The 21103-nt window shown below is 45.1% G+C and overlaps 1 protein-coding gene across 9 annotated transcripts in view; it reads left to right on the forward strand.

Moving 5' to 3' along the window:
* Positions 1–21103, forward strand: part of TIAM2 (TIAM Rac1 associated GEF 2) — a 272290-nt gene that overhangs the window by 122903 nt on the left and 128284 nt on the right. For all 9 annotated transcript variants that reach the window (XR_012433556.1, XM_045390320.3, XM_045390326.3 and 6 more), the window contains 2 exons: positions 16860–16970; positions 18610–19809. Coding sequence is in view for 8 of the 9 variants with exons in the window: in XM_045390320.3 (XP_045246255.2) it covers positions 18616–19809 (1194 nt within the window). In the remaining variant the exon portion in view is untranslated. The remainder of the gene's footprint in view (positions 1–16859; positions 16971–18609; positions 19810–21103) is intronic.

Raw genomic sequence — 21103 nt, forward strand, 5'->3', positions numbered from 1 at the left:
GCTCCCCGTTATTGTAAAACTGTTAGAATGAGCTGTCTGTATTCACTCCCTTCAGTTTCATGGACCTCATCCTCAAACTCAATCCAGTCCATCTTTCTCTACCCCACTCTGCCCTTGTCCTGTTCACAGGGACCTGCATAATGCCAGACCTACCTACTAAATGCAGTGCTTGTTCTGGTTTTTGTTATTTGAATCAGAAACATTTGACATGGTGGCTCAGTCTTCTCCCTGAAATCCTTTTCCCGATTGTCTTTAGATGCCACACACTCTCTTGGTTTCCTCTTTTTTTTTTTTTCTGAGACGGAGTCTCGCTCTGTTGCCCAGGTTGGACTACAGTGACGCAATCTCGGCTCACTGCAACCTCCGCCTCCCAGGTTCAAGTGATTCTCCTGCCTCAGCCTCCCTAGCAGCTGAGATTACAGGCATGCGCCACCAAGCCCGGCTAATTTTTGTATTTTTTTTTTTTAGTAGAGACGTGGTTCCTTCCACCATGTTGGCCAGGCTGGTCTCGAACTCCTGACCTCAGGTGATCTGCCTGCCTCAGCCTCCCAAAGTGCTGGGATTACAGGTATGAGCCACAGTGCCCGGTTTCTTGGTTCCTCTTAATTCAGTTCACCGACTGCCCCTTCTGTCTCCTTTATGGGCTTCTCCTCATTTCGTTGACCTCTTAATGTCAAGGTGCTCCAGGGCCTCCTGGGACCTCATGTCTTTCCTTTGTTTACCTATGGAGAGCTCATCCAGTTTGTGTTTTAAATACCATCTTTGTGTGCGGGAGTAGCCCACTTCTCTCCGGAACTCCAGACTGGTGTTACCACTTAAGTATCCAGTGGACACCTCAAACCCAGCGTGTCCAAAACTGAACTCCTCATCTTGCCCCCTACAACTTGCTCTACTCTGCCGTCCCCATTCTCCCATGGCTTTAATGCAACAGCGTGGAGTCATCCTTGGTGTCGCTCACACTTACTTCCACCTGCCCTCGAGTCCTGCTGGCTCTCCTTTCAGCCCTCTGGAGCTTCAGCTCTGTCCGGAGGCAGCCTCCTCCCCTACCACCCCACTCCCTTACCACCCCCACCCAAGCTGGGGTGCACCGCCTCTCCCCTGCATCGTTCTGGTAGCCTAGCAGGTCCCCCTGCTGCTTCCAGTTTGTTGCTGACAATCCAGATCCACACAGCAGCCACACAGATCCTTTTAAAATGTCTCACAATGAGCCTTCTCTATCACACCCTCTAATTATGACTTTTTTCCTCAATGTGAAAGCCAGAGTCCTTCTTAAACTGTCCCTCAAGGCTGCCTTCACTGGCTCTGCGGCCCCTCTCTGACCTCTCCTGCCCTTCTTCCCCTTGCTTGCTGTGCTGCGGCCATGCTGAGCCCTGCCTCTCAGGCACTTGTACTGTCTGTTGCCCCTGCCCACAGTGCCCTTTCCCCAGAACTCACTTGGTGTCTCCTCCTTGCAAGTGTCTGCTGAAGTGTCACCATTCAGCCAGTCTTCCTCGCCTTTTAAAAATCGCAGCATCCTTCCCCTCCACGTTGCTTCCTCCCCCATTTCCTTCTTTATTATTTTGTCAAAGTGCTTATCACCTCCTAAAATTATTTTCCAGCCGGGTGTGGTGGCTCACACCTATAATCTTAGCACTTTGGGAGGCCAAGGCCGGCGGATCACTTGAGGTCAGGAGTTCGAGACCAGCCTGGCCAACACGGTGAAACCCCGTCTCTACTAAAAAAAAATACAAAAATTAACTGGGCGTTATGGTGGGCTCCTGTAGTCCCAGCTACTTGGGAGGCTGCGGCAGGAGAATTGCTTGAACCCAGGATGTGGAGGTTGTAGTGAGCCAAGATCGCACCACTACACTCCAAGCTGGGCGACAAAGCAAGACTCTGTCTTAAAAAAAATTATTTTTACTGTTTATTGTTCATCTCTCTCCACTTTAGTATAAGCTCCATGAGAGCAGGGATACTTCTTTGGATGGGGGTCTGTTTTGTTTGTTGCTGTATCCCCAGAGCTTAGAACAGTGTCTAGCAAAGAGTTGTTATTCAGTAAACATTTATTGCCTTAATCAGTGAAAATGTATCCTCCCTGGGAAAGGCTTCCTTTGTTGTAGCAGAAGCAACCTAATGTAAATGCTAAATATCGTTGAACTTCTATACTTTATCTTAAAAATGTAAATTTTATATATTACATATATATATATATATATATATATTTTTTTTTTTTTTTTTTGAAATGGAGTCTTGCTGTGTCACCCATACTGGAGTGCAGTGGTGCCATCTTGGCTCTCTGCAAACTCTGCCTCCTAGGTTCAAGTGATTCTCGTGCCTCAGGCTCCCGAGTACCTGGGATTACAGGTGTGTGCCACCACCCCCAGCTAATTTTTGCGTTTTTTTGTAGAGATGGGGTTTCACTGTATTGGCCAGGCTGGTCTCAAACTCCTAATCTCAAGTGATCCACCTGCCTCAGCGTCTCAAAGTGTTGGGATTACAGGCATGAGCCACTGTCCCTGCCATGATACATATTTCTTTATTATGGACATAATATTTAAATTACTTAGCATTAAATGAAATCAGAGCTTCAGGAAGATGCGCCTTGGTTATTCTGTGGTCTTGAGTGTCTCCTCTGCTCTCCCTTTCTCTTGGTGGCCATGCCCCACCCCCACAGCCATTGGCAGGCATACTCTAAGTTATAATTATTATTGAAGACAATTACCATGAAGCTTATAGTATCAAGAAAACAAAATTCTCATTTGCGTAATGTTCTTTGTAAGGCAGTAGACTGGGATAACTAAATTGTAACCATAAAGCTCCTTGGTTAACTTAAAAGTTTAGTTTTTCATTTTATTCTTACCTCTTCATCCCCAGCCATGGAAGCCTTTGTTACCTGGAGGAAAAAAATACCCTTAGAGAAGGACGTTTAAGATGTTTGATTTGTGAAAGGGGCATAGATTGATCAGAACCACAACCACTCTTTTATTTATTTATCCATTTAATTTTAATTTTTTTGAGACGGAGTCTTGCTCTGTCACCCAGGCTAGAGTGCAGTGGCACAATCTCAGCTCACTACAACCTCCACCTTCCAGGTTCACGCAATTCTCCTGTCTCAGCCTCCCAAGTAGCTGGGACTACAGGTGCCCGCCACCATGCTTGGCTAATTTTTGTATTTTTAGTAGAGACGGGGTTTCACCATGTTGGCCAGGCTGGTCTCAAACTCCTGACCTCAAGTGATCCACCTGCCTTGGCCTCCCAAATTTCTGGGATTACAGGTGTAAGCCACCGTGCCCGGCCACAACCACTCTTTTAAAAGGGAATCCTGAAAGTTAAATTGTACTTAAAAAAAAAAAAAAAAAAAAGAAATAAAGGAATAATTTTGAATTAAGAAGTACAAAATAATTTAAAATTATTATTTTATTTTTTAAAGAGACAGCATCTTACTATATTGTGCCCAGGCTGGTCTCAAACTCCTGGGCTCAAGGGATCCTCCCACCTTGGCCTCCCAATGTGCTCCAAATACAGGCATGAGCCACTGCATTAAAATGGCCTGGTGTGGTGGCTCACACTTACAATCCCAGCACTTTGGGAGGCCAAGGCAGGAGGATCCCTTGAGCCCGGGAGTTGAAAATCAGCCTGGGCAACATAGTGAGACCCTGTCTTTATAAAAAATAAAATAAAACAATTAGCAGTTATGGTGGTGCAACCCTACAGTCCCAGCTACTTGGGAGGCTGAGGCAGGAGGATCACTTGAGCCCTGGCATTTGAGGTTACAGTGAGCCATGATTACACCACTGTACTCCAGCCTGGGTGATACAGTAAGACCCTGGCAATCAAAAAAAAAAATGATTGAAAATATCCAGGTTTGATTCCTACCTTTGCCTCTTAGTGATCTTGGCCAAATTATTTATCCCCTGGAGGCTGAAGTTATTTTCTGTAAAACAGGGATGATTATGCAACCTATGAGGATTCTTGTGCCAGGGTACCCCAGCACACACCAGCGTTAAGAACGGATTGGTCAGGTGTGGTGGCTCACGCCTGTAATCTATGGGAGGCCGAGGCGGGCAGGTCACCTGAGATCAGGAGTTTGAGACCAGCCTAGCCAACAAGGTGAAACCCTATCTCTACAAAAAATACAAAAATTAGCTGGACATGGTGGTATGTGCCCGTAATCCCAGAGGCTGAGGCCTGAGAATTGCTTGAACCACGCAGGCAGAGGTTGCAGTGAGCTGAGATTGCGCCAGTGCACTCTAGCCTGGGTGACAGAGCGAGACTCCCGTTTCAGAAAAAAAGAACAGATTAGGCCCTTCCCCCTCCATCCATGTTTCGTCTGCTTTGGATATGAAAAAATGTTAAATTTCTATAAATTAGGAAATTTAAACTATACCAACTAGTGTATGTGTGTATATATGTGTGTGTGTGTGTGTGTGTGTGTGTGTGTGTGTGTGTGTATATATTTCTTTTTTCCTGAAAGTTTCTGTGAAGTTGTTAGCTAAAAATCTTATCAGGTTTGTTGTGAATACTCATATGAATTAAGGAAAATTTCAGCAATGATTGGTTAATTTACCTGCAGCCCTCAGGGACAATCTACATTGTAGCCTTAAGACATACATTTCTAAAAATGACTCTCCAATAAGGCAAAAACCCTCGTTGAAGTAGAATAGTTACACATTTTATGAGGATGGGGAAAGCACCTATTTAGACGAGAGGAAAAAATGTGTGGTTTAAGCCCTGTTCAGTTTTTAACTTAAATGGAACAGTGCGTAATGAAGAAATGTTTTGCCAAGAATAACTTGGTACAATGACCGTGGTAGATTTTGGTTACAGAATGTGACTGGGGTTTAGGAGGATGATATCTGCTTCTGATTTACTGAAGCTCGGACCCTACATCCACGCAGGTTTCCGTAGTCAGCGAGAAGCTGTGTGGTTGCAGTCTGAGATTCCAGCGCATGATTCTGTTGAAGTTTTGATGGAAACCTTGGGAAGTGCATCCCCGGGCCTAAGCTTGCTCTTTGTGGAGTCGCTCAAGCTCCGAAAGGTTAAAAACGACAGGTTATTTAAAAGTCACGCCAACCGTTTTGAATCTCATGTTTATGAAAGTTACAAAAGAGGGCCATTTAAAAGACATGCTAACAGCTTTAGGTCTTTCGAATCTTTGGTCTGGTAGTCACCAGAACAGGACCACGAGGTTTATAGAGGCCAGGATGTTGGACAAGTTTTAGCTGAGACTTGAAGTAGACGGGGGAGAAAGGGCAGAGTGGGACTGAACATTTGATATATTAAAAAAAAAAAAAAAAAAAAAAACGTGCTTCAAAGAGCCGCGGTGAGAATGTGTAAAATCCTTTTGAATAATTTCTAAAATAAAAGTAAGGAAAATATTTTATCTTATCCAGGATTATTTTATTTTAGACAATATTGATTCTGTAATTTAAAAAATTAAAAAACAAAATTTTTATTGGGCAGCCCCTGAACCAGAATAGGTTCAGAGAAGCTCCTTGATTTTGTAATTTTGCTTGAAAGTGTGTGTGTGTTTAAATTCCCTGAAATATTTTCAGTTTCTGCGATGGCTCACGTATAGCTGGGCCACTGAATTTACTTGACATTCCAAAAACATACCAGTGATATTTGTGGGATTGCTGGTTTCACCATCTCTCTCATAAACTTAATGCTGTTAAAGTTGTCATATTCTCTCTCGTCCCCCTGCAGACGGAGTCTTGCTTTGTCGCCCAGGCTGGAATGCAGTGGCGCCATTTCGGCTCGCTGCAACCTCCGCCTCCTAGGCTCAAGCAATTCTCCTGTCTCAGCCTCCCAAGTAGCTGGAACTACAGGCATGTGCCACCATGCCTGGCTAATTTTTGCATTTATAGTAAAGATGGGGTTTTACCATGTTGATCAGGCTAGTCTTGAACTCCTGACCTCAGGTGATCCACCCGCCTCGGCCTTCCAAAGTGCTGGGATTACAGGCGTGAGCCACCGTGCCTGGCTTTTCATATGCTGTCTTACTGATTCTCCAAATGCTTCACGGTTTATAATCTCTCTCCCTCTACACACAAGCTGATGAGCCCCTTTGGGAAGGGATGGTGCTGTCTCTTACACTTATGCCCCTCATGGTACCCAGCACAGTGCTTGGTATATGGGAGAGTCTCCAAACATTCGTGTCGAATTGTTGAGTGGAACTTTTACATTTCACTTCTTTTCCCCAAGTTTCTGCCAGTACTTTGAACATTTTCTTCCTGGGCCAACACTGCCGCCCACACTGACATTGAGTTATTGGCTATTGTGGACTCCTTTCCCAGAGGGTGTTCCAAAGTGTCCTGAGGATGATGGTCATGCCGTGGTGTTTCTGGGAACAGTGGGTAGGGGAGGGTGTAAAGGGGATGGGCAGGTGCCTGTCCAAGGTTCCCTTAGCTTCCCCTCCCTCAGCCTGCCTTTTCCCTCTCACCTCCTCCTCTCTCCAAACTTTGTCCCTGACCCTGGTGCTCAGGACCTGCACCCCCTTCACACCTTTCCCTGAAGGAGCTGGGGTCTTTCTCCATGTATTCTCTCGTGGATTCAGTCCTTCAGGGATCCAGCAAGTGGTTATGGAGCACCGTGTCTTTGCACAAGCCATTTTCTGTTCCCTGGAGTTCCTTTCTTTCTTTTCCTTTTCCTTTTTTTTTTTTTTTTGAGACGGAGTCTTGCTCTGTTGCCTAGGATGGAGTGCAGTGGCGTGATCTTGACTCACTGCAACCTTCGCCTCCCATTTTCAAGTGATTCTCCTACCTCAGCCTCCCAAGTAGCTGGAATTACAGGCACCTGCCACCACACCCAGCTAATGTTTGTATTGTTTTAGTGGAGAAGGGGTTTCACCATGTTGGCCAGGCTGGTCTCAAACTCCTGACCTCAGGTGATCCGCCTGCCTTGGCCTGTCACAGTGTTGCGATTGCAGGCATGAGCCACTGCGTATGGCCCTCTCTTTCCTTTCTTCATCTAATGGAATCCCACTCATCCTCCAAGACCCACTTGTTGGGTTGTCTTCCTTATTGGGTTGTTCCTAAATTTCCTGCAAAGAAGCTGAATGTCCAATGAATGTGTGTGTGTGTTTTTTTTTTTTTTAAATTTGTGCAGTGCAAAAGGATGAAGCCCATGGGCCTAATCTGTGGTGTCCAGAGTGCACATTAATGATGGGCCATCTTAAAATAAAAAAAAATCTGGTACTTACTGTCTCTATCCGAAGTGTTTGCCTTCGGGAATGACTTCCCTTCCCTTCCTTTCCCTTTCCCGTTTTTTTTTTTTGGACGAAGTCTTGCTCTGTTGCTCAGGCTGGAGTGTAGTGGTGCAGTCTCGGCTCACTACAACCTCCGCCTCCTGTGTTTAAGAGATTCTCCTGCCTCAGCCTCCCAAGTAGCTGGAATTACAGGTGCCTCCCACTATGCCCGGCTAATTTTTGTATTTTTAGTAGAGACAGGGTTTTACCATGTTGGTCAGGCTGGTCTCAGACTCCTGACCTCATGTGATCCACCGGCCTCGGCCTCCCAAAGTGCTGGATTACAGGTGTGAGCCAGTGCACCTGGCCTTGAGTTTTCTTTCTTTCTTTTTGAGTCAGAGTCTCACTTTGTCGCCCAGGCTGGAGTGCAGTGGCACAACCTCCACTCACTGTAACCTCCGCCTCCCAGGTTCAAGTGATTCTCATGCCTCAGCCTCCTGAATAGCTGGGATTACAGGCGTGAGCCACCATAACTGGCTAATTTTTGTATTTTTGGTAGAGATGGATATCACCATGTTGGCCAGGCTGGTCTCAAACTCCTGTCCTCAAGTGATCTGCCTGCCTTGGCCTTCCAAAATGTTGGGATTACAGGCGTGAGCCACCGTGCCCGGCCAACAATGACTTTTCAAATGTTTTGAGACTCTTCAGAGCTTGGCTGTCCTTGGATTTTATTAGAATGGATGTCCCATTCTGACAAAACTACCTCTTGTGGTCTTATAAGTCAGGTTTTAAAACATTTTTTAAAAAATCATGACTCAAGAAGATATCATTTTACTTCCCAACCCAGTGTATTGACAAACACACAAGCACCCACAAGAATTTAGTTTCATGAAACAAATTTTACTCCTACTGGGATTCACTCGTCTATTTTCTGTTCTGCTTATTCTCTCTTCTGCTCTATTTTGTTCTCTTCTATTCATTTAAAAATACTGGTATCAATTCACTGAATGGATTTCATGACCCAACAACGGGCCACGACCCATGGCTTGATCAGCCTTCCGTAAGCCATACTGCAGATGTTGGGATGTTTTCTAAAACAGGTGTGAGTGCCGAGATCCTCCTTGTGATAAATGGACTTACTAAGGTGATGAACTGGACAAAAAGCTGAGCTATTGTCTCTGTGGAATTTATGACTTTCCCCCTTGTTGAATACCAGCCATGCTTGTCAGCGGAGATCCTGCTCGGAGGGCATTCCTCGCTGCAGATGGGTCTATCTATTCATCTGTTAATATGCATTTGGAAGGAGTCCTGCTGAATTCAAAGACGACCAGTGAGGCCCAACAATGGAAGCTTAGCTTCTGAGGCCCTTCACAGCAGCTTGCTTTCTGCTCACTTTATTTGTAAGGATTACTCTTCCTAAGCATTATTCCTATGGAGACCAGATGTTCCTTTTGCCTGCCTCTTTATATACATTGGGTTCAAGTCTTCTTGTGATTAGAAATGAGCTCCTTCAGGTCTTGGTATTCAGTTCATGCATTCTGAGTGTAGTTCATTGACTCAGGATGAGAGAAACAGATTCTGGCAGGATTTACACAGTTTATTAGTCAGTTTGGATCCCTAGCAGAGTTGAATGCTTTTGTTTTAGATTTTTAGGCACATTTGTCCTGTGTTTTAATATTTTTAGTGATAGAGACAATAATAAAACTTTAGAGCAGGATTTCTCAGCCTAGGAACTATTGGCATATTAGGCCAGATAATTAATTATTTGTTGTGGCGAACTGTCCTGTATGTTGTATGAAGTTCAGTAGCATCCCCCAGCATTAACCCACTAGGTGACAGTAGCAAACCCCAGTTGTGACAACCAAAAATATTCCTAAACATGCCAAATATCCCTTGGGGGGGACAAAATCGCCGTAGTTGAGAATGACTGCTTTAAGGTTGTACGAGTTCAATGTACATTCAGGTTATTTTCTTACATTTTCTAACATGAGTATCTACTAATGAGAGTGTGTGGTTTGTGTCACTGGTTTTCTTTATATTTGATAGACTGCTTGCAAATTAGGTAGTTTTATATGCTGTCATAATTTGGGGGAATTGATCAAAATCAAATGCTAAAACCTAGAAGATTCTAAATTTATATCTATGTCTATATATAATGTTTAATTTAATAATAGGTAATGAAAAACCTGAAATGACAGTTTTAATAAGATCCCATGTCACAATATACAAAATCAGACTTTAAAATTTAATAATACTTTGTGTTGCATTATTGAATAATGAATAGGTAATGATAGACCTGAAACAGCAGTTATAATAAGATCTGATATCATAACATACAAAATTAGACTTATAACTACAAATTAATAATAGTACTCTGTTGCATTTCACAGTATTTTAGACGGTTTCACATATATTTCCACACTTGATTCTCAGTCTGTGAGGTAGTAGGGCAGATATTTTTATCCTCAAGTTGCAAATGAGGAAAATGAAGTTCAGAAAGCGTGAGCAGTTTGCCCAAAGTCTCACATGCTATTTGAGAGACAGAAGCAGGGCTTAACCTGAGTTCACTGATGCAAACCAGACCAGAATTCGGAGACTCCTCTCCTTAGTGGTTAAAGCTGTCCCCTACCCTCCCCAAATAAAGAAAACCAAGTAGATATTGTTATGGTTAGTGATGGCTAGCCCTTTTGTTATCTGGCTCTTGTCACTATCTGAAGTATTTGCCTGGGACTAGGAGGAGGGTCCTAGTTTAGTATAAAAATCTCTCTGGAGCAACGTGAAGCCTGTTGGTATCTCCTGATAGTAGCACTTGCGCTTCCTCTCACGGTCTCGGCCCGCTGTAGATCTGCTTTTTTGCAGTGGCTCTGTTCTGTTTGCTGTCCCGGATCCGGGCCCCCGCCCTCCTCGCAGGCCTCTGCTCAGCACCATCTGCCCACCCAGAGGGTTTCCTCCTAGTCCCCTTCAGTTGCTCCATCTGGGCAGCCAGCTCAGGGCCTCAGTCCAAAGACAAAGCAGAGGCGGATGATTCTAGTTTTCTTTGCTATAAATGCCACACACATGGAACTAGAGAATTTGGGAATCTGACTCATCCAATCAAGCCCAGGCTAAAGGCAAATGAAGGAAAGGTAAATCTCGAATTTCCTCCTGAAAGCTATTTTTCCCTGGGACTCAGTAGATGACAGTGGCTGTTGGGATTGTGATGGCATACTTAGGACATTCCTCCACATTGCTGCACACTTCTGGTGTGGTTATTGATCACACTTTTAAAAAAGAAAAACTTCCACTCTTTGTAATTTTACTTAAAAAGCTACAGAGCATACTCATGTGAATGGCAATTGGGAGGGAATGAAGAATGGAAGATGGGATTTTGGGGGATTGGAGGGAATGGAGAATGGAAGGTAGGATTTTGGGGAATTGGGAGGGAATGGAGAATGGAAGGTAGGATTTTGGGGAATTGGGAGGGAATGGAGAATGGAAGGCAGGATTTTGGGGAATTGGGAGGGAATGGAGAATGGAAGGTAGGATTTTAGGGGACTGGGAGGGAATGGAGAATGGAAGGTGGGATTTTGGGGATTGGAGGGAATGCAGAATGGAAGGTAGGATTTTGGGGGACTGGGAGGGAATGGAGAATGGAAGGTAGGATTTTGGGGGACTGGGAGGGAATGGAGAATGGAAGGTAGGATTTTGGGGGATTGGAGGGAATGCAGAATGGAAGGTAGGATTTTGGGGGATTGGAGGGAATGGAGAATGGAAGGTAGGATTTTGGGGGATTGGGAGGGAATGCAGAATGGAGGGTAGGATTTTGGGGGACTGGGAGGGAATGGAGAATGGAAGGTGGGATTTTGGGGGATTAGAGGGAATGCAGAATGGAAAGTGGGATTTTTGGGGATTGGGAGGGAATGGAGAATGGAAGGTAGGATTTTGGGGATTGGAGGGGAATGGAGAATGGAAGGTAGGATTTTGGGGGATTGGAGGGAATGCAGAATGGAAGGTGAGAATTTGGGGGTTGGGGAGGAATGGAGAATGGAAGATAGGATTTGGGGGATGGGGAGGGAATGAAGAATGGAAGGTAGGATTTTGGGGGATGAGGAGGAAATGGTGAATGGAAGGTAGGATTTTGGAAATTGGAGGAAATGGAGAATGGAAGGTAGGATTTTGGGGGATTGGGAGGAAATGGAGAATAGAAGGTGGGATTTTGGGGGATTGGAGGGAATGGAGAATGGAAGGTGGGATTTTGGAGGATTGGAAGGAATGGAGAATGGAAGGTAGGATTTTGGGGGTTGGAGGGGAATGGAGAATGGAAGGTAGGATTTTGGGGGACTGGGAGGGAATGGAGAATGGAAGGTAGGGTTTGGGGGGATTGGAGGGAATGGAGAATGGGAGGTGGGATTTTGGGGATTGGAGGGAATGGAGAATGGAAGGTATGATTTTGGGGAATTGGGAGGGAATGGAGAATGGAAGGTAGGATTTTGGGGATTGGAGGGAATGGAGAATGGAAGGTGGGATTTTGGGGATTGGAGGGAATGGAGAATGGAAGGTGGGATTTTGGGGATTGGAGGGAATGGAGAATGGAAGGTAGGATTTTGGGGAATTGGGAGGGAATGGAGAATGGAAGGTAGGATTTTGGGGGATTGGAAGGGAATGGAGAATGGAAAGTGGGATTTTTGGGGATTGGGAGGGAATGCAGAATGGAAGGTAGGATTTTGGGGGTTGGAGGGAATGCAGAATGAAAGGTAGGATTTTTTTTTTTTTTCTAGGTCTGTGTCATTGTGATTCAGTTTTTTAAAGTTCCAATATTTATTATAATTGTCCTGTAAATAAAATCTAATTATAAAAATATTTGTACACAGCATAAAATGTTTGCTAAGTATACACACACTTGGTGCCACATTATTCCAGAGTAACTTCACTTAAATTACATCTCTTCCAGCCCTGGGCCTCGCCACATATTGTTATAGCTCATACCCATTCCTGCAGGTTAGAATACCTTCACAGGGGTTACTGCGGGTGACTATACCTATACGTACTTTTGCTATTTGTAAACATCAGGCCCTTTTAAAGTACTTTTTTAAAAAAAGAGTTTACATGAAATCTGTTTTTTTTTTTTGTTTAATTTTTTCAGCCCCCTTTCTATTAACTAAAATAGTTTTTAAACTGGAATATCATAAAATTCCTTTAATAAAGGAGTCAGGGGGCCAGAGGTTACTGAACATTTGCCTTAAATATTCCCTTGCTTCCAGACAAAAATCATAGCTGAAGCATGACAGATAAATATCTGTTCAACTTGTCAAACTCCTCGGGGACAATAATTACTTAGCTTCCCTCAGGGATTATCCTTCCTGTCAATAAATTTCTCATAAATATTGGATAAATTCTTCCTCCTACAGTTTAAGGCTGTTTTTTTTTGTTTTTTGTTTTTTTCCTGCCAGGACTGACCCAACGTTGCACATTTTGTCAGCATTGTGCACATGTGAAAATGCATGTTGTTCTATACTTCTGTCACTCCCTGTTTGCTTTTCTCTATCTTAATTATGGAAATGTATCCTTGTGAGTTGATACACCAGTCTTTCTGTCATACCCAGTAAGGAGGATTCCCACCCTTGGTCTGGGGTCCCCATCAACTGTGTAGCACATGAATTGCTGTCACAGGTGTCTGCTGAGTGCTTACATGAGCCTCCAGGTGCTAGGGCTTGAGTGCACAGCATCCAGTAGAGGATGGGGTCTCCTGTGTTTTTAGAAATATCCCACGAAATAAAACAATTAAGCTATTTAATTGCAGAAGTAGTAAGATGAGCTTAGGTTCTAACCTGCCGCTGGGCAGAAACTTCCACCTGGGAGCGATTCTGCGGCTTTGAATTCTGACCTCTTTGTGTGTCCATGAGCCGCTGACACAGTTGGCCACTCAATTGCAGTTTTGTGCTCTGGTTTTGGCGAACTCAGGGCCTGTGCTGTGTGTGCTGCAGCTCAGGAGGGCTGACAAAGAGAGGTGGCTGAGGAGCGAGAGGCCGGGAGCCTTTTGCCTCCAGTGTCATCGCTGGACCTTGGTCTTTACGAAAGGAAACAAATGAAGGCTCACTCTGATCCACTCGCTGTGACAGTCTGAGTGGCAGCAGCCAGCAGCTTCTCTGGCCATTTGTAGTTCCCTCAGTTAAAAAAATGAAAGGGTAGCTGAGGTAGAGCAGTGGCTCAGGTTTTGAACTTTATTTATTTATTGTTATCATCATCATTTTTGAGAGACAGTTGACAGTCTTGCTGTGTCTGTTGCCCAGGCTGGAGTCCAGTGGCTTGATCTCAGCTCACTGCAACCTCTGCCTTCCGATTCAAGCAATTCTCCCACCTCAGCCTCCCAAGTAGCTGGGATTACAGGTGTGTGCCACCACACTCGGCTAATTTTTTTGTAGTTTTAGTAGAGATGGAGTTTCAACATTTTGGCCAGGCTGGTCTCGAACTCCTGGGCTCAAGTGATCCATCTGCCTCGGCTTCCCAAAGTGCTGGGATTACAGGCTTGAGCCACCATGCCCAGCCAGGTTTAGAACTTTTTTTTTTTTCTTTTGAGACGGAGTTTCGCTCTTGTTGCCCAGGCTGGAGTGCAATGGCGCAATCTTGGCTCACCGCAACCTGCCTCTCGTGTTTAAGTGATTCTCTTGCCTCAGCCTCCTGAGTAGCTGGGATTACAGGCATGCACCACCATGCCTGGCTAATTTTGTATTTTTAGTAGAGATGGGGTTTCTCCATGTTGGTCAGGCTGGTCTCGAACTCCTAACCTCAGGTGATCTACCCACCTTGGCCTCCCAAAGTGCTGGGATTACAGGCGTGAGCCACCGCGCCCAGCCGGTTTTGGACTTTTAAAAGGTGGGCTTCTTGTGGTCCAGCCCCATGTGTGAGATGGGGCCAGGTTCTAGTGGCAAGTCTAGCGGTTGCTATCCCCTTTTTAGATGTGTGGCACAGCTGCCTACTGAAAGGTAGGGGGTTGGCAGCATAGCAGGCACCTCAGTCCTCATTAATTAGAGGCTGAGCTATTGGATTTCTGGCTGATGGCCAAGTGGAAAATGTATTTGACTTTATTTTTTTATTTTTTTATTTTAAAATGTATCTGTGTGGATAGACTCAGGCAGATTTGTCTTTGGCTTTGTTAGAAGAATCTAGCTCTGGTGTCTTTCTTCTCCTCCCACTAACTGTAAAAGTCACCACTGAGGCTGGGTGTGGTGCCTCGCGCCTGTAATCCCAGCACTTTGGGAGACCAAGGCGGGTGGATCACCTGAGGTCAGGAGTTCGAGACCAGCCTGGCTAACATGGTGAAACCCCGTCTCTACTAAAAATACAAAAATTAGCCAGGTGTGGTGGCGGGCACCTGTAATCCCAGCTACTTGGGAGGCTGAGGCAGGGAAATCACTTGAACCTAGGAGGCAGAGGTTGCAGTGAGTCGAGATTGCACTGCTGTACTCCAGCCTGGGTAATAGAGTGAGACTCTGTCTCAAAAAAAAAAAAAAAAAAATTGCCATTGAATCCTCCTAAGAAGATATACAATACAATAGCCAATAAGCACATGAAAAAGATGGTTCAATATCACTTATCATTGGAGAAATGAAACTGACACCCATAATGAGATACGTCCATTAGGATGACTACTGTCAAAAAACAGAAAATAGCAAGCATGGGTGAGGATGTGGAGGAATTGGAACTCTGCTGCACTGTTGGTGAGCATGTCAAATGGTGCAGCTGTTGTGGAAAACAGTATGGCGGTTCCTTAAAGAATTAAAAATAGGGCTGGGCACGGTGGCTCATGCCTGTAATCCCAGCACTATGGGAGCCCAAGGTGGGTGGATCACTTGAGGCTGGAAGTTCGAGACCAGCCTGGCCAACACGGTGAAGCCCTGTCTCTACTAAAAATACAAAAATTACCTGGCGTAATGGTGCGCGCCTGTAATCACAGCTACCTGAGAGGCTGAGGCAAGGGAATCACTTGAACCCAGGAGGCGGAGGCTGCAGTGAGCCGAGATTGTGCCACTGAGCCTGGATGACAGAGAAGACTTTGTCTCCAAAAAAAAAAAAAAAAAAAAAGACGAAGAATTAAAAATAGAATGACCTAATGCTATTGCATTTCCACACTTCTGGATATATATCCCAAAAAGTTGAAAGCAGGGTCTGGAAGGGATAAACACCCATGTTCATAGCAGCATTATTCATAATAGCCAAGAGGTGGAAGCAACTCAAGTGTCTCTCCATGGGATGGATGAATAAACAAAATGCGGCATATAGATAGATAGATAGATAGATAGATAGATAGATAGATAGATAGATAGATAGAATGCTATTCAGCCTTAACAAGGAAGGAAAGTATGACACCTGCTACCACGGGGGTGAAACTTGAGGGCATTATACTAAGTGAAATAAACCAGTTGCAAAAAGACAAATACTTTCACTTACATGCGGTATCTAGAGTCCTCAAATTCATAGAGACAGAAAGTAGAGTGACAGTTGCCAGGGGCTGTGGGACTGGGGAGTTGCTGTTTAATGGGTGCAGAGTTTCTGTTCTGCAAGATGGAAAGAGTTTGGAAGATGGATGTCGGTGATGGTTGTATAACAGTGTACTTACTGCTGCCCTGTACATTTAAAAATGGGTAAGATGGGCCAGGAGCGGTGGCTCATGCTTGTAATCCCAGTACTTTGGGAGGCTGAGGTGGGCGGATCGCCTGAGGTCGGGAGTTCGAGACCAGTCTGACCAACATGGAGAAACCCTGTCTCTACTAAAAGTACAAAATTAGCTGGGCGTGGTGGCTTATGCCTGTAATCCCAGCTATTCGGGAGGCTGAGGCAGGAGAATCGCTTGAACCCAGGAGGCGGAGGTTGTGGTGAGCCGAGATCGCGCCACTGTACTCCTGCCTGGGCAACAAGAGCAAAACTCTGTCTCAAAAAAAAAAAAAATAATAATAAAAATAAATAAATAAAATAAAATAAAAGGGTAAGATGAAAAATGTTATGTTATCCATGTTTGTTTGACCACAATTACAAATAAACATTTTTTTTTTAAAGGAACAAAAACTCACTATTAAGCCTTCACCCCTCTGCTTCCCATGTCTGTGGCTTCGTATCCAGCAGTGAGCATGGCCAGAGGGGAGCTTCCCCGTCTCATCCAGTCCTCCTCCCTTTCAGAAGCCCTGCCTTATCCCTCGGGGGGGGGCCTCTTGCCCCTACTAACATGTGCTTAAGAAAGCTTTTAATCTCATTTATGGGGTCAACGTCTACAAGCCAAATTATTTTAGCCAAGGACTATTCAGTGTGATGTTACATTTTGGGCTGTGTTTTTATTGCTTGGTCAAATAGAGAACAAGGGCCACCTCCGTCACGCCAGCCCGACGCTCCTGCAGCGCTGTGAGACTGAGAGTTGTTTTCCTGGTTGTGGTGACAGATGAGCCACGCATGACTCACTGGAGCGGTCTCCCCTGAAACAAAGGCATGCATTTGACTGAAGACTGGGTGTTGAGTTGGTGGCCTTTGCAAGACTGGATGGGCAGTTCTGGCTTCAGATGACCCTGATGAATCACACGGTTCACAGACGTTTCACTTATTACCTTGACAGTGATCCTGGACACCAGTTGTTTCTTCTTATAATTTGTGTTAAACCTTCCTTTTGGCTTTGTGGGAGCTTGGAGTAAAACGCTTCACAGAGGTTTCTTGCATTTCTGTTTTTCAGGCTCACTTCATGGACTCACTTTGCGTGCTTGTTAAATGTGCTGCGTTGCTCCCAAGACCATGTAAAGCCTACTGACCACTAATCTCCCTCAGAGCAGAAACTAGACTTCAGGTAAACCCAACCCATGTGCCTTGGGGGTCATGTCAAGTTGCATGACTGTGATTAAGGTAATAAGTAAAGATTTAATTATTTGGGCTAGTGGTTTTGATTTTAAAATATTTGATAATTACCACCAAAGAAAAGTCAATCCATTTAACTTCTGTTTTGTGGCTACACATTCTTAGATATAAAAGAATTAAAAATAAACAGCCTACTAAATATATCTGGAGACTTCACCAGAAGGGCACCACCTCCAACTGACCTAAAATAGTGATATACTGGTTTGAGTGAAAAACTAGCTGGGCATGGTGGCCTGTGCCTGTAGTTCCAGCTACGTGGGAGGCTGAGGCAGGAGAATCCCTTGAGCCCAGGGGTTTGAAACCAGCCTGGGCAATATAGCAAGATCCCACCTCAAAAAAATTATTTCAGAATCAAAAGAGATGGTTTCTTCTTTCCTCCCTCCCTCCCTCCTTCCCTCTCCCCCTTTTCACTTTGAGTTTGGCTTAACTAATAGACTCCTTGAGCAAACTGGGGTTTTTACAAGGAAGTAAGAGTCTAATATTAAATTTTTCTGATGCCCTTATTCTAAGTCAGCTTCATACTTACTTCTCTCATCATATTCTAAAGTGAAGACACCTGAAGTCTTTAGAAAAGCTCTAGAGATTAGTTTTATTAAAATGTTTTTCTTTCCCAAATGAGAGCTCTTATTTTTTCCCCCATTTTTCATCTCAGCCTCATTTTTGAGGACTTGCAGGCCTTCTTCTTTTGTGGTATTCCTAGAGCCCCAACAGAGCCTGGCACTTGGTGTCATGTTATAAAAATGTGGTAGTTTTTGAGTAAAAATCTCTCACAATACTATGGAGAGATGTTAGCTCTACCAGTAGTTTATGTATAATGAAACTGTATCTCTCTGATCACTGAAATCTATGTATTTAGACTGACAGAATAAAGATACTTTCCCTGATTTTTCTCTTTAAGAATCATTAATTTGGTCTGGTGTGGTGGCTCACACCTGTGATGCTAGCACTTTGGGAGGCCGAGGCAAGAGAATCTCTTGAGCCCTGGAGTTCAAGACCAGCGTGGAGCAACAGAGTGAGACCCCGTATCTTTTTTTAAAAAAAAAAAAAAAAAAAAAAGCCTGAGTTTGAGCGTGGTAGCACATGCCTATAGTCCCAGCTGCTTGGGAAGCTAAGGCAGGAGGATCACTTGAGCCTAGGAAGTTGAGGCTGCAGTGAGCCGTGACTGCAGCACTGCACTCCAGCCTGGATGATAACAGTGAGACCCTGTCTCAGAAAAACAAAACCCAAAAAACAAAAAAAAAATCATTAGTTCAAAGTCTCCCAACACCTGAAGCAGATCTTTCTCATAAGCTGATTTTTATGCCTGTTCAACTTCTAAATTAATATTGTCTAATGAATAATGTCTTTAAAATAACTAGCAGACAAGTGTGCAGTGTTGTCTGTGTAGCTAATGAGCAGCCTCTCAAAATAAGGAGAGCCTGTTCTACTGACTAACTCTTGTCCCTACTCCTTTGAGTCCTTCCAGGCACTAAAGTTGCTGTGTAATATGCAGCACATTCTTTTTAAAAGTTCTGTCATAATGGAGTGTAATTTAGGCCACGGTCTTACTGATGCAACTGTTCTTAATTTAGGTTAAAATGGGCAACTCCGAGAGTCAGTACACCCTTCAAGGATCTAAAAATCATAGCAATACTATCACTGGTGCTAAGCAAATTCCTTGCTCCCTGAAAATACGTGGGATTCATGCAAAAGAGGAAAAGTCATTGCATGGATGGGGTCACGGAAGCAGCGGAGCAGGTTACAAGTCCAGGTCCCTGGCCCGAAGCTGCCTTTCTCACTTTAAGAGTAACCAGCCTTACGCATCCAGACTCGGTGGCTCCACGTGCAAGGTCTCCAGAGGCGTTGCCTACTCCACGCACAGGACAAATGCCCCAGGGAAGGATTTCCAGGGCATCAGTGCTGCTTTCTCAACTGAGAACGGCTTCCACTCTGTTGGCCATGAGCCGGCAGATAACCACATCACCTCCAGAGACTGCAACGGACACCTTCTCAACTGCTACGGGAGGAATGAGAGCGTTGCCTCCACCCCGCCGGGCGAAGACCGCAAGAGCCCCAGAGTGCTCATCAAAACGCTGGGGAAGCTGGATGGGTGTTTAAGGGTCGAGTTCCACAATGGTGGCAACCCCAGCAAAGTGCCTGCAGAGGACTCCAGTGAGCCAGTGCAGCTGCTGAGGTACTCACCTACCTTAGCATCAGAAACCTCCCCAGTGCCTGAAGCCAGGAGGGGGTCTGGCACCGATTCCCTGCCCAGCCATCGCCCCTCTCCCACGGACTCTCGCCTGCGGTCCAGCAAAGGCAGCTCCCTGAGTTCTGAGTCATCCTGGTACGACTCCCCTTGGGGCAACGCTGGAGAGCTGAGCGAGGCTGAGGGCTCCTTCCTGGCCCCCGGCATGCCTGACCCCAGCCTCCATGCCAGCTTCCCACCTGGTGATGCCAAAAAGCCTTTCAACCAAAGCTCTTCCCTCTCCTCCCTTCGGGAACTGTACAAAGATGCCAACTTGGGGAGCCTGTCCCCCTCAGGTATCCGTCTTTCTGATGAATACATGGGCACGCATGCCAGCCTGAGCAACCGCGTCTCTTTTGCCTCTGACATTGATGTGCCCTCCAGGGTGGCACACAGGGACCCCGTCCAGTACAGTTCCTTCACTCTCCCCTGTCGGAAGCCCAAAGCCTTAGTTGAGGATACTGCAAAGAAGGACTCCCTCAAAGCCAGGATGCGACGGATCAGTGACTGGACGGGAAGCCTCTCAAGGAAGAAAAGGAAACTCCAGGTGAGTGTACCTTAGAGCAGAGGGAAGGGTCCCCACAGTTTCCCCATCTGGAGAAGGGGAAGGTTAGTAGAAGCCACCATAGAGTGTTGTCGGGGTGCTTAAATGATCTGGCAAAAGTGAAGAGTTCAGTGGAAAGCCTGGCTTATCTCATTTTCAGGTGTGGGTTTGTTTTTTCTTTTGCTTCAGATATTTTCACTTTTAGCTGACAACTTTAATCTTCCCGTGTCTTAGTCAGCTTGGGCTGCAAACAAAATACCACAGACTGGGTGGTTTAATCAACAGACATCTATTTGTCATAATTCTGGAAGTCAGAGGTCAGAGTACCAGTGTGGTCCAGTTCTGGGGAGGGCTCTCTTCCTGGCTTCAGACGGCCGCCTTCTTGCTGTGTCCTCACACAGCAGAGAGAGCGGGAGGTCTAGGCTCCTTTCTTCTTCTTATAAGGACCCTAATCCCATTATGGGAACTCTACCCTCTTGACCCTCTCTAAACCAATTACCTTTCAAAGGTGTCAGTCAAATACCATCCACTGGTAGTTAAAGCCTCAACATGGATTTTGGGGAGGGGGGAAACAAATGTTCAGTCAATAGCATTCTGGTTCTGTGTATGTCCCCGCACTCTTGCCTGCACTCCACAGGCCTAATCTTAAGACTTGGCCATAGCCGGGCGCGGCAGCTCACGCCTGTCATCCCAGCACTTGGGGATGCCAAAGCGGGCAGATCATTTGAGGCCAGGAGTTTGAGACCAGCGTGGCCAACATGGCAAAACCCTGTCTCTACCCAAAATACAAAAATTAGCCCGGCGTGGTGGTGGGTGCCTGTAGTCCCAGCTACTTGGGAGGCTGAGGCAGGAGAACCACTTGAACCTGGGAGGCAGAGGTTGCAGTGAGCCGAGATCACGCCTGGGCAACAAAGATTCTGTCTTTAAAAAAAAAGTAAGTAGAGTTGGAGAGAATTCCTGAAATAATTGGTTATCTGAGAATTTTACTAGACTTCATTCTTACAATGCAAACAAAACAGATGAGATTGTCATTATTTTTGGTTGAGTAGGCATGTTAAATTTGATATTACTCTGATTAAATTAAAATTTCTATGCTTAAGTTGGTACATCAAAAAAAAAAAAGATGATATATCTACAGTGTAATCTTTTTTTTTTTTTTTTTTTCTGAGACAGAGTATCGCTGTGTTGCCCAGGCTGGAGTGCAGTGCAGTGGTGCGATCTTGGCTCACTGCAACCTCTGCTTCCTGTGTTCAAGCGATTCTGCTGCCTCAGCCTCCCAAGTAGCTGGCATTACAGG

The sequence above is a fragment of the Macaca fascicularis genome, chromosome 4, assembly GCF_037993035.2.
Source record: "Macaca fascicularis isolate 582-1 chromosome 4, T2T-MFA8v1.1".
In the NCBI taxonomy this organism is placed as follows: Eukaryota; Metazoa; Chordata; class Mammalia; order Primates; family Cercopithecidae; genus Macaca; species Macaca fascicularis.